The sequence below is a fragment of the Lagenorhynchus albirostris genome, chromosome 3, assembly GCF_949774975.1.
Source record: "Lagenorhynchus albirostris chromosome 3, mLagAlb1.1, whole genome shotgun sequence".
In the NCBI taxonomy this organism is placed as follows: Eukaryota; Metazoa; Chordata; class Mammalia; order Artiodactyla; family Delphinidae; genus Lagenorhynchus; species Lagenorhynchus albirostris.
This window is the reverse complement of record NC_083097.1, coordinates 91,543,615-91,557,904: the sequence shown is the minus strand read 5'-3', so window position 1 is coordinate 91,557,904 and position 14,290 is coordinate 91,543,615. Positions and strand designations below refer to the sequence as shown.

The 14,290-nt window shown below is 42.8% G+C and overlaps 1 protein-coding gene across 1 annotated transcript in view; it reads right to left on the bottom strand.

The window, feature by feature from the left end:
* REEP5 (receptor accessory protein 5) overlaps nucleotides 1-13,152 on the bottom strand; it is a 37,941-nt gene extending 24,789 nt beyond the window's left edge. Inside the window, exons 1-2 of the mRNA XM_060143385.1 lie at nucleotides 12,946-13,152; nucleotides 12,179-12,272 (exon numbers count right to left, since the gene is read on the bottom strand). Of these exons, the coding sequence (XP_059999368.1) occupies nucleotides 12,179-12,272; nucleotides 12,946-13,063 (212 nt within the window). The 5' untranslated portion in view covers nucleotides 13,064-13,152. The remainder of the gene's footprint in view (nucleotides 1-12,178; nucleotides 12,273-12,945) is intronic.
* Between the last annotated feature and the right edge of the window lie 1,138 nt (nucleotides 13,153-14,290).

Here is a 14,290-nt window from a genome sequence, read left to right as displayed (position 1 = left end):
ATGCATTTTAAGATGAGTCTGTAAAACATCTCTAGCGGAGATTAAATTACAAAAAAACCAAAAGCAGTCATTTACTGGTCAAATATTTTGGTGTTTAATTATACTGATCTTATTTGTCAACTGTTCACCATTTTGTTTTTTAATGCAAAATGGAAGCTTCAGTCACAGTCGAATATAAAGCATGAGGAATGCTGGCAGTGGGCAGGCCAGGGGAGTCAGGCACCCCTACACCTACGCCTGGCTTTGCCTCAACAGACTTGTGACCTGAGCCATAAAACTTCATTTTGTCTCCTCGGTTTCCAAATCTGTTAAAGATAGCTATAGCCCCAGCAGCCTGATCTCTAAGACCTCTCCTAGCTAACATTTTATAACTCAAAACAGAATGCATTTAGACTATTCAATAGACAGTTAAAAAAGATGAACGCCTGAAGCAATAAAATAGCAGATGCAAACAAGGTCCTACTGCATAGCACAGGGAACTATATTCAATATCTTGTAATAAACCATAATGGAAAAGAATATACATGTAAAACTGAATCACTTTGCTGTACACCACATTGCAAACACTAACACAACTTTGTAAATCAACTATACTTCAGTAAACAAACAGCAGATGCAAATCCTACTGGGACAACCCTCTGTCAATAAAATTGATGGCTCTGTATATATAATATCTATGTCAGGTCTGGCATCGGAAAATTTAACTTACGCTCAAGCACCCTTACAACCTGCATAAGAACAACCTAAACTGACCTTTCCCAGACAAAAGAGGGCCGCATCAAGATGTAGACAGCAGTCCAGAGTTACCTCTGACGTGTAAGTGATCCCTTAACTAGATCACCTGGCCAAACTACCAGAAGCTGCAGGATATATATAGTAGCCATGTGAGAGGGACGCATGATAGCTCCACTCCCTGATTCTTCCACTCCCAGGAATCAGGGAGTGTTAGAATGAAATCAGGATAGGTTTCTGCACCCCCTGCTTATATTTCAACTGCTACAAAAGTAATTTCATTAGCAATTTTTGAAATTGTTTTTAAACTTCTGCTATAATCATTTATTCAAAAAATTAATTACTTGGTAATATTATTGATAGGCACTAAATATCTTAAAATGGCCCATAAGTATTTATATTTGTTTTAAATACTATCTGAGGATATTAAGTTGAAAAACAGAGTTCTCATTCAAAGTCCTAAAAAAGAGAGCTCTAGGACGGTACGGGGTGGGGGGGGTGGCGGAGGGAGGCAGCTCAGAAGGACAAATAGACCCTATCTCCAGGGCCTCCATAAAGAGAACAAAAAAAGTTCATTAAAGTTCATAGGGAACACTCCAGAACAGAGTCTTAGGAATGAGATCGCCCTCCACAACTGCTTTAGAGCCCAGAAACTAGATCATGAATAAACTGTTTAAATCTTATTTGCTCCTCAAAACTTTCTTTTCTCACAGGCAAAGGGAAAAAAACAAAAACATAACCAAAATGCTGGCTTTAATTATCTACATTTAAGTTTTCTCCACAACTCCTTCCTTTTAAAATAGTTCAGTAATGCTAGCCATAATACTTAGTGAAAACACAACCAGCAAAAAGCTGACAAAGGTAAATGTTTAAATGTTTACGACTACACTGTTGCTTAAGGCATTTAAAGAATGCCAGTTGTATTTTTGGTCCAAGTGCCCAGTAGGCCAGAAAATGTGCATGTGCTTCACACTACCCAGAGAAGGAAAGTGTGGGCATGAGCTGCTCTGCCCTAAAGCGCTAGCAACAAAGAACACACAGTTGCAGAGAGAAAAGCTGGTGTAATAGGAACATTAGCAGCTTAGTAGAAAATATATCTGCTCCCAAATGCTCATGAGTAAAAAAGAGAAAAAAAAATAAGATAATTACAAGTTCTTTAAAAAACACAAGAAAACAAACACACCCCTTACTAATGAGTCCATGAAGACAACCACAAATACACATCCTCCAGCAACATTAGGGGAGCCTAGCTCTGCTTCAGATGACTTGCTCTTGAGAAGCAGAAAGTGGTTCAGAACCATGAGTCAGAACCATGGCGACTTTCCCAAATTCTCCTCTGGGTAGTGAACCTGTTCAGGAATCTGTCATTGCAAACTGTAAATAAGTAGATTTCAACCCTTTTTAACCTATATTCCCTCATGTTATCTGCTGTGCATCATTTGCTAAGATGTTGTAGCTTTTACTTGTGGTAGACTGTCTTACAACTCTTGTAGTTATTTTGACTGTCTCCTTCAAATATTCTCCCTCACGATCCCCTTTTCTGATCTGACCTCATAGGGACCATCCCCAAACATCTCCCCCTTGAGATTCGTTGCCTCCTGACAAAGACCTAAAGACAAGGCTGCATTTCCTCAGGAGATACAATGCAGTGTGTCATCTTCAGATGGGCATGCACTGCACTGCTTAAAAAAAAAAGCAGGTCTCTGCACATGATGAGCTATATTGCTGCTGTTGTAAATCAATGCTGTACCACAGCCAACAAGAGAAAGAACTTGTTAGTAATATATTCTAACTCATGTTCACAAAACACTGCAAATGACTATGTGTGCAGATATATGATTTGGGATGGTAGTACCTTATTTGAGAACTACACTGCATGAAGGTCATGTATTTGTATTGACAGTGTCAAACTGATAAAAGAAAAAGTTACATCAGTAGTTAATTTTCATCTCTATATAAGGTTATGGCATGTATCTGTGGGACACCTGAAGAGCCATATGGGAAGCAATATAACGAAAAGTTAAAAACATGGGTTTTGGGGCCAAACTCCCTAGGTTTAAATATCAGTGTCACCGTCTACTGTTATGAGACCTTAATCAAGTTACTTCTTTCTCTGTTTCCTCACCTATAAAATGGGAATAATCATAATACCTATATCATAGGGTTGTTATGAGGATTAAATAAGGTATATTTATAAAGCACTTAAACAGAGATATTTAAGTATTTATTAAATTAAGGGCTACACCGGTGTTCAGCAGCCGTGCAAAGACCTAAAAGCAGTAACACTCTTTGTACTGATAGCAAAAGGCTAAAATGGGCTGGTGAGGACACACAGAAGATAAAATGACACATCACTAAAGTGGGTATCAGATTTGAAAAGTGTTGCCAAACATTAAATACAGACATTAAAATTCTGGACTCTAAGCATATTTAATCTTTTCAAGCTTGGTACTAAAATATGCCTAAATGTGCTTTCACATTTCTGTGTAGGTCTGGAGCCCTCAGTTACAAGTTTAGCCTCTGTGTGACATTGGAAAACCTTCTAACTCTCTCTGTCCCTCAGTCTTTTGAAAAGTGATCAGACTACATGTTTGATCTCTAAGGCCCACCTCTGATAGTCCCAGGAAGGTGGCCACCTGATCCTTAAGAAACATACGAAATAAATGAGAGGAAAAGTAACAGACGTTTTAATAGAATTTTAAACGAAAAGATGGCTGAGTTGGACAAAAAGACAACCCTCCTCCTTTCCCTTCTCTGCAGGGCAAAGATAAAAATAGAAAACAAAGTCATTAGACTTCTGTCATAACTACACTTGAATAAAGAAGCAGGGACAGGAGCAGCCTCCACATTCTGGGACCACTGGGAGGCAGTTACCTTCGGTCTCGGGCTCTGATTTTGTGTATGTGACGGTGCAGCAAAGCACACTCCCCGAGAGGTCTCTCAGAATGGCTTTTGTGCCATTCAAAGCAGGGCCGCCCCAGAAACCAAAAACCACGTATTATATGATTCCATTTATATGAAATGTCCAGAACAGGCAAATCCATAGAGACAGAAAGTAGATTGGTGGTTTCTGAGGACTGGGGTGTAGAAGAAATGGAGAATGACTGCTAATGGGTACAGGGTTTCCTTTGGGGTGATAAACATGTTTTGGAATTAGAAAGCGGTAATGGAGACTCCAGGAGGGCCCACACCAAGAAGTACCTCCCAGAATTTCTGCTGCCAGTGTCCTTGTCCCCGTGGTGAGCCACAGCCACCCCCCACCTCTGCAGGAGCCCTTCCAACACTAGCAGATGGAGAACTTAATGTTCTAGATGATATTTTGACTGAAGTACCAGAACAGGATAATGAACTCCAAAATCCAGAGAGTGAACAAGATAAAAATGAGAAAAAGGGTTCACAAAGAAAAAGTGACCAAATGGAATCTACTGACACAAAGCGACAAAAGCCTTCTGTTCATTCAAGACAATTGATTTCTAAGTCACTGAGCTCATCAGTTAGCAATAACAAAAGAATGGTTAGTGCAGGGCTTCCCTGGTGGCACAGTGGTTGAGAGTCCGACTGCTGATGCAGGGGACACGGGTTCGTGCCCCGGTCCAGGAAGATCCCACATGCCGCAGAGCGGCTGGGCCCGTGAGCCATGGCCGCTGAGCCTGCGCGTCCGGAGCCTGGGCTCCGCAACGGGAGAGGCCACAACAGTGAGAGGCCTGCGTACCGCAAAAAAAAAAAAAAAAAAAAAAGAATGGTTAGTACAAAAGGAGTCAGTCACAGAGTATAAAAATGAGGAATATCAAAGATCTGAAACAATCATCTAGAAGCTGATCGGAAAATTCGTTTGTCAAGCAGTGCCTCCAGAGAACCTTATAAAAGTCAACCTGAAAAAACATGTCTGCGGAAAAGGGATCCTGAAAGGAGGGTCAAATCCCTTACGCCAGATGGCTCTGAGAGAACTGGGCTTGAAGTGGACAGACGTGCAAGCAGATGCAGCCAGTCTTCTAAGGAGGAAGTGAACTCTGAAGAATATGGCTCTGACCATGAGACTGGCAGCACTGGTTCTTCTGATGAGTAAGGCAACAACACTGAGAATGAGGAGGAAGGGGTGGAAGATGTGGAAGAAGATGAAGAATCAGAAGAAGATGCAGAGGAAGATGAAGAGGTGGATGACGATGGAGAGGAGGAGGAGGAGGAGGAGGAGGAGGAAGATGAACAGGATGAGAGAGACCAGAAGGAAGAGGGAAATGTTTATGACACCTGAAGTGAGGCTAGCGACTGATTCTGAATCCATTTCCTTCACAGATGCGTCTGTCAGATCTGGTTCAGGAACAGATGGATCAGGTACTAATTTTTATATGTAAAGGTTTGTCTTTTTTTTTTTAATGGACCTGACTGGTTTTTTTCTTGAATATGTTTAAGTTGAATTATAAAATTTTTGAGGCAATGGGGGGGGATGTTAGTAAGACTGTCCTGTGATTTTTTTTTATATATAGTGTACTTTTGAGTATTATAAATGCACTTGAATAAGGTTTACATATCTTAGTAAAGGCATTTCTCAGCTACAAATTGTATTATAAATGTACACTAGTCTGATTGTTTCTCTATAAGGAAATGTATTTGAGGTTTTAATGTTATAAATTCTTAGATTTCCATACTAGTCAACAGCAGCTTATTTAAACACTGACGTACTTGAAGTATATTCATATGGAACCCGTCTGCTAGGTATAACAATATTTTCATGTTAAATGCCTCTAGATTTTCATCATGTGGCAACAGAAATCAAAATAACTTTTTCTCTTGGGAGCTCAAACTTCCTTTCATTTCTGTACCTGTGGGTTGACTGGGGCAGGGTCGCCAGAGGGCTGGGTATAAAGGTACAAGATGGAAAATAAGAGTATAAAATTATTGTGGAGAGACTGGGTAAGAGGCATCTTGGGTCATTCCTTCAATATTACATGCCCTGCCACTTTATCTTTATCTGACCCATGAGACTTGACTATGGGAATGGTAGATATTTGCAGTCATTAGGCTGAGGGAGCCCTATTTTGGGGGGAAATTCAGAGGGTAGAGCAAGGAGAGGTCATGGTACTTAGAAACCGCTGGTCACTCTGTGATGATTATACTCTCATGGCTGTCTTATGTAAAGATGCAGCCAGATCTCCTACACAGGCCAAATGTACTAAATATTGGGATACAAGAAAAATTCTATTATTTTGATATAGTTGATAGTTACAATGCCTTTATTACAGAATTTTATCATTTTAATGTAGTACATTGTTAGTAAATCATATTCTTGGTATAGTGTAAACGATAAGAGCAAATGACCAGGTATTTTCTTTTTGTTTGTTTGTTTGGGTTTTTTTGCGGTACGCGGGCCTCTCACTGTTGTGGCTTCTCCCGTTGCGGAGCACAGGCTCCGGACGCGCAGGCTCAGCAGCCATGGCTCACGGGCCCAGCCGCTCCGCGGCATGTGGGATCTTCCCAGACCAGGGCACAAACCTGTGTCCCCTGCATCGGCAGGCGGACTCTCAACCACTGTGCCACCAGGGAAGCCCCGACCAGGTATTTTCTAATTGGCACCTGAAGTGCTTCTAGCCTTTTGCTCACTAGAGTTCTAGGTTTAGGAGTTTAGACAGGTTTTGAAGGAGGTTAAAGAGTTAAACTGAAGAGATGGGTAGTTGGCTTTAATATAAAAAGAAAAACCTGTGGAATCTTTAATTCTACTATTCCATCATACTTTTTGCAAACTGATGGGACATACGTTTTATAATTTATGATAATGGATAGAGAACAAAAATTGCATTGGCAATATGAATGAATGTTCATTTACTGTGGAGAATGTGTTAAACCTGTAAAAGTAGGCAACATTTTATTATAGGAATCTTCTTTTTGGTGTCCATGTTAGGAACAATATTTCTTAGACTTGAATGTTTATCCTGTTTAAGTCAAACAAGGGAGATGTATAAATACGTAGGGCCTGAAATAATGAGTATTTTTATTTTATTTTTTTATAAATTAATTTATTTTGGGCTGCTTTTGGTCTTTGTTGCTGCGCACAGGCTTCCTCTAGTTGTGGTGAGCAGGGGCTACTCTTCGTTGCGGTGTGCGGGCTTCTCATTGTAGTGGCTTCTCTTGTTGCAGAGCGTGGGCTCTAGGCACACGGGCTTCAGTAGTTGTGGCGCACGGGCTTAGTTGCTCCACGGCATGTGGGATCTTCCCGGACCAGAGCTCGAACCTGTGTCCCCTGCACTGGTAGGCAGATTCTTAACCACTACCCCACCAGGAAAGCCCCATGTGTATTTTTAGTAAATTCCTTAGATGCTGATACTTAGCAAGATACCTATTCATGCTTTGTTTTTTGTGGATTAGACATTTCAGATTGAATGGTAGCCAATAGTTCTTTTTTTTTTTTTTTTTTGCCAATAGTTTTATAAAACCTGGATATTAAAACTGTTAAGAGAGACTTACTGTTACAAAAGAGATACTTGCCTGGAACTCTTACTTTCCATATTAAAGGAAATTTGTGGCTTTTCTTTGGAAGAGCTCTTATGTGGAACATATTTTAAAGACTGTATTTAGTATGCACGACATTATTATTTTTATTTTGGAGTAGTTTCTCTTCATAATAATGTGTGAGAGAAAAATGGGGTGGATCTGGAACTCCACCAGAGCTAAAAACAATTTTTTAAGATTTTTAAACACAAGGGATCACAGTTTAGTTTTTGTGTCATGCATTTTCTAGATTCCAGTTTATTTTACCTTATTTTTCTCAAAATTTCAGTAATTTTCTTATAAAAGTGACACACGTGGTGGCTGTTAAGGGTTTATTTGTTAGATGACTTTCATTGTTTTTTTGACCTGAGAATAATAGTTGGGAGAGGGGATCATAAACTTAAGAGCAGTGAAAGTTATTTATACAAAAAAGATTAAAAATCCTTGGAGATATTTTAATGGTAATGCTATATTTAACATTACATAAAAATTGTTGGGTGAGATCTTACTTCTGCTTCTGTTATATTTCCTGCATCATCTTTTTTTTAAAATAAATTTATTTATTAAAAAAAAAGAAAGCAGTGATGGTTGCAAAACTTCATACTAACCGCTGAATTGTACACTTTAAAAGGGTTGCATGGAAATTATATCTCAGCAAAAAATGGGGGGAGGGGCAGGTCAGCTGTAATAATAAAGGTTCCTATTATTATCCAGTAGTCTGCCTTCTCTTATCAGAAATAGAAGGAAGTAGGGAGATTAAAGTCATTCTGTCAACAGCTCTTGATAATGAGAAGTCTGGAATTATATTTCAAATTGCCTATAAAGGGTGGCCAAAAAGTCTGGAAACTTAGAGGTAGAGGATTAATGGCCCTGCTCTCAAAGGGAAATGATATACGCAGAAAATAAGAGTAACCAGTAGGAAGGGGCTACCTGATAAGGCACGGGTTGCCCCGCCCCGAGGGCCAGCCAGGCCTCCAGCTGTCTAGTGCTCCAACATGACAAGGCCTGGTGTGAAGCCAGGTGCACCTGAGCCCCACCCACAGATTTCCCCAGGTAGTGAGTCACGAGAAAAGCTAGGAAGCCAAATAGGCTTTTCCTTATTTCACTTCTGCACCCTGCAGCCTCTAAGCCTATCACTAACCATTAAGCACAATCTGTGGGCCACTCTATGGTGGCCCAAGGAAAGGAAGCAGCAGGAGCAAAAGCTGAAAGGTGAGAAAGGAAGGACTATTAGCAATAGTTTGGCAGGATCACCAATTCCTTCCAGGAATCACAGCAGACAGAATGACCTTAAAATGTACATTGTAACATGTCACCTCCTACTTAGAACCCATCCAAGGCAATCAGAAAACATGCAAACTCCCCACAGCTACCTGGAATAAGATGCACACTTGGTGTGCCAGCCACCAGCTGTGCCTGATGGCACCTGCACCTCTCTGGTCCTCCTTCGCCCCTCTTCCCTCTCAGAGCTTCCAACGCACCAGGTCCTTCAACGGCCCAAGCGCCTGGCTGCCCAGGGCCTGGCATTCGCTGCTCCCTCTGCCTGACTCTGCTCTCAGCGGGCAGCTTCTCATCCCTCAAGTCTTTACTCAAATAGTAGCTCAGATAAATACCTACAGGGGGCCCCTCCTGTTAATCTCTACCACAGCTCCCTGCGGGTGCTCTGTGGAGGGCTCACCACACTGTCACTACTTTACTATTTATTGCAGTCTACCCTGTAGACTAGTCATGCAAAGATGGGGAGTATGCCCAACTTAGTCCCTGGTGTATCTGAGGTGCTGCCACAGTGTCTGGTGCATGGTTGGCATTTGATGTTTGCTAAATAGATGAACCTGTATTTTTAAAAATAAAGAGATGAACCTGTATTTTTAAAAATAACTCTGGCTGGGGAGAATTCCAAGAGACAAGGAGAACAATTAAAGTGGTCACAGATCACATCTTAAGTAACACTGATTGTGGTGCTACTAATAGTACCACTTACAAGGACTTTCTTTCTGACAATTGTACAGTTACATCAGTTAAGCAATGAACAGACTTGATTTGACTAATATAACCGTGATTGCCTGAATGTTTACTAACTGGGGGTCTGCGTGCTTTTACTGTGCACACAATCCCATGTGTCCTTGAACCTCCTTCACAAAGCAGAGGCCAGGTGGGCCTGTGGACTATTCCCAGGGTTAGCAGGCTGTTCTTCTGCCCCTTTCACCCCCTCTTCAAGTGTAACAAGCGCAGGTTATGCTGCTGCTCTACAGCAGGGCTTCTCAGCATGGGCTGCACATGAGACTCTTTTAAAAATTCCAAAACCCAGGCTGCACCCCAGACCAATTACATCAGAATCTTTGGGGATAGGGCCCAGGCATCAGCACTTTTTAAGGCTCCTCAGATAATTCCAATGGGCAGCCAAGGCTGAGAAGCACTGTTTTAGTGAAAAATCCAAGCACCCAGAGACCAACCTTCACTTAATTCCCTTATGATAATAGGATCTTGTATTCATTTTAAAGGTAAAAGCTGGTTGTACCAAAAGGAAGCATCCTATGAATAAATACTAATCTAGAGATACTCATAAATTGTTTCCTGAATGTTTATTTAAATCATTAAATCCCCTTTTTTAGATTTTTAATACTCTTCCAACTCCTATTACTACAAATGTCACTTTGCCTCAGAATACTCAGATAGAAAAGTGTATCTACTTGGTGAATAAAAAAATTCTAAAATATATAAAACCCACTTACCTGAACTACTCAGATACATGACCATCTCTACCATTTCACAGAATTCCTAGCAATAGGCACGAACACTTAGCTTCTTGTAAATAAAGAGAGCCAATAATATTCAATTGACTATGTAGAAAATGAATGAAAGAATGAGTTCAAACAAATGATAAAAAACTGAAATTGACTTGCTTGAAATTACTTTTAAAATATGACTTTAAAAATGGCTCCTGCTAGAAAGAGTCACATGTAGAGAACAAACTTATGGTTACCAAGCGGGGAAGGGCAAGGTGGGATGGACTGGGAGACTGGGATTGACATACAGACACTACTATGTGTAAAATAGATAACTAATGAGAGCCTACTGAATAGCACAGGGAACTCTACTCAATGCTCTATGGTGACCTAAATGGGAAGGAAATCTAAGAGGTATATGTATACGTATAACTGATTCAGTTTGCTGCACAGCAGAAACTAACACAACATTGTAAAGCAACTATACTCTAATAAAAATTAATTTAAAAACAGACAAACAAAGTGGCTCCTGCTAGAATTAATCCACTAGGTCAAAGAAAAGCATGTCCAAGCCCTGTCTGCCTTCAGTCACATCCACTTCCACATACATGGATCTATACATCCCACCCAGAAACAGATTTTTACTTTTCTAAAGCCCATATCAATCATCTAATCACACCAACAGACAAGGTTATGTTTCTCACAAGATTACTCACCAAATAGCACAGATGTGGAAAAAATGTTTTTTATGCTCTTCAGTATTTTTAAAGATCCACAGTCTTCCCTAGTTCAAAACAATTCAAGCAGCTAGGCAGTTATTAAATGTGATCAATAAGATCTGAAGCACAAACTTGAAAAATGCTTCAAAATCTTTATTACTAAAAGAACTCTTCCAAGTAGAATACACAAACAGAAGAAAAGTAAAGGAATGTTCTACCTGGTTATTTTGTCCATTATCACAGACACAGTGATGTGCAAGCCATTTTGAACCAGTGTTGCCTACAAACTTTCTATCTACACCATCTATTATTTTATGGAGCACTGCTATTCTTATAACTTTTTCATTAATCTGAAAGTCAAACCAGTTTTTCTGGTCTGTCTTCAGAATTGTTTGGTATACACAAACAGTGTGGATGGTACTTTAGCCGATAATGTGGAGAGGATCTCCAAATTCAAAAGCAAGTAGTGTCCTATATGTAGCTAGATTTTCTGGAGCCACTAAGGGTCTGTACCAGACTAACTCAGTAATTACTACTTATGTAATTTCGATTTAATTTTTCAAGTCCGAACTTTTTCTAAAACACATTTCCCCTTTCTAGTCATATATTAAATTCTAGCCGGGCCTAGGATAGACACAGTCGTAATAATGTGTTATTGGTGTCTTAGCCTTCCAGCTGAAATATTTTCTTCCTTTTTTTTTTAATCCCTGTGGTTGAGGAAAGTTGTACAGACCAATTCAATAGAAGTAAAACCCACCAGCTTTCTTGGGAAGAACTGTAGAATACAACAAAATTTATTTGTGGGGAAGCATAATTCCTATTGAATGAATGGAAAAATGAAATTGTAGAATATTTTCAAATTAAACACACTGTAGAGTAAAAACAGCCTCAGCTAGCAGAAAAGTCAGATCGTAATCTGATAAGATTCACTTGCCATTTAGATTAATTATATAAATGGGTCATTTATATAACCAAGGAGATATATTAGGGATGCATTTTATAAGGTTTGTTTTTGTTTTTATACTAGGGTGTTTCCCGTTTGCCTGTAATAAGTGGCGAGCCTTTTTAATATAAAGAAGACAAAATTCTCCCCAGTGTCTGAATTAACATTACTTCTGAATTAAAGAAGCTCTAATTGATGGGGATTTACTGTATACATAAATATAAGGTGAAATACACACTGAAATAATTATTAGGGAGAAAGAATCGGCTCTCTGTACCCGTTGAGATCGTCCCACCAGTAAAGGTCGACTTTGCTCTGCCTTTCATTTGTGCAGCTGTTAGAAGGCATACACTCCGCCAGTTTAACCTGATGAAATATACATTTCGGCTAGTCATCGGGAGATCAGGTGTCAAGGTAAAGCTCTAAAATATGTAGCCTTAAGCAGTCAGTTACTACTCTTTGGTCCTCTGACCACTCTCCCAGGGAAATGGGGATGGTACAGCAACTAGAACAGCTCTGGATGGGGGAAGGGGAGTGAAGGGGAGGAAGGAACGGTTGCAGGGGGAGCCACTTACGAGACATAGGCTGGGTAACCAAATCCTATCAGGTTGCAGAGGAGAGAGGCTCCATAACCGAACACCAGGTACAAAGCCACCAGCCCGATGACACCTGCAGACACGAGGAGGGAAGTGGGTCGGGTGGCACACAGGCGCTCCAGCCGGGCAGCCCCCGCCAACACCGCAAAGCTTGGCCCGTTCTAGGCATTGGAGAAAAACCGCACCGAGGCTGGGCCCGCGCCTTCTCGGGGCTTTGCCTTTGGTCTGGGGATACTGGCAGGCCGCACCTTTGTGCCCTTCCTTCCCCCGTCCCTCCCGCAAGGGGCCCCACGCCACGCTGCGCACCAGCTGCAGGAGCCCCGCTTCCTTCCTGGAGGGTCTGGGCAGGCCGGGATTCCGGCGCCTGTCCGCAGCCCCTCCCGTCCCGCGCCCAACTCCGCGGAGGGTCTGGCTAGGACCCGGTACTCCGCCACGGGGACCGCGCTCCCTCCAGCAGGGACCCCGCCACTCGGCGTCAGCTCTGCGCTCGGCCACAGGCACACGACACTGGGCCGCAGGGCAGACACGTCAGCGCCGGCCGGTCCCCGGCCCCACGTCCCGGGCGCCCCGCCACCGGGCCGCCCCGGGCGAGGTCTCTGGCCCCTGGCCTGTCCAGGCGGCCACTTCTGTCCCCAACGACGCCACTCACCCCCGTCTGTCACCGAGCCCGTGGTCCCAGCTGCGATGCGACAGCCGCTCCCGGGCCGGGCAAGCGGCGGGATCGCGGGCCGCAGCCCCACACTCACCGAGGGCCATGTAGCTCCGGTTCACGCCGGTCTTGGCCTCGAGCTTGGCCAAGATGTCAGTCATGCAGTTCTTCTGGTGAAGGAACTGGTCGAACCTCTGCCTCATGGCTGCAGACATGGCGGGGACCGTCGCGCCGCCGCCTGGGACTGCTCCCGGTGCCGGGTGGCCGCAGAGCGAGGTGACTGGGGCGGTGCCGGAGGCGGTCGATTCCCGAGTTCCTCCGCTCGCGCCCCGCAGCCCCCCTCCTCGCCCCGCCCAGCCGCGCCGCCCCCTCTCCCTCCCGCGGTCCGCGGCGAGCGCCACACCCTCGGTGGCGACGCTAGCAGCCGCTGCTCGCTGCTGGGCGGCCGCCCACTACCTCTGTTAACTGGGTAGAAAGAAGGTGGTGAGTCTTGTGAGGTCCCTTCGGAAATCGTACTCGAAAGGAGGGGGCAGGCGTCCTTGTTGCTCCCACCTAAAAAGTAGTGGGACTGGTTTGATGTACCTACCCTGTTCTGCTAAACCTGCTGAGACGTTTTAAATCTAGAAATTGAAATGCTCGACCATCCTGAAAGAACTCTTTGGTTGCAGACTTACTTTTCCCTTCGTTGTCAGTACTCGGCATAGTTCTTCTCACTTACAGATAGGAGTCTTTTTGAAAAGACCCTTGAAGAAACTTAACACACCCTCCTCTGGGGACACCACTTCCAAGAAAAGTCCTGCCCTACACTGCTTAAACCATTTCATGGTGGGCTTGGCATTTGCTTGGTCTCTGATACCATGGAAACTTTTCCAGACCCCGGCTGCGAAGTCAGTAGTGCGCGCTTGCCTACAAGCAAAATTACCCTGCAGAAGGTAATTCCAAATCTTTGGGCAGAACTTCACTTTGCTTCCTTCAGAATGTCGTGCTCATGCTCTTCCTCCACCTAAACTTAGGCTCTTGTTACCGCTCGCCCGTATTATTTCAGGAAACTCCCTTTGAAAGTATTCTTTCTTACTCCTGTGATCTGCACCCTGCTGCAGAATTTTCCTGGTTGCTTAAGCTTGAAAGGCTCTCCGTTCCCTACAGACCAGAGCTCCCATTCCTTAGTATAGCATTCACTGGCCCTGTGCACAGACTTGCCCCAACATTCTCTCTTTGTCCTGTGCAACCCCTCTGCTCTTTCAAATTGACTTTACAGTACTGCCTTACACTTCAGTGAAAAGCTACCTTGCCCACTCTTAGCCTTTTCCTTTTGTGCTAATTCTCCTTCCTCTTTTCTTCCCCAGATCTTAGCTCAATTCTCTCAGTAGTCCCATGACCATCCAGGCAAATCAGTGACCAAATTAAATTAAAAAAAAAAAGTAAATAAACCAATAATAGGA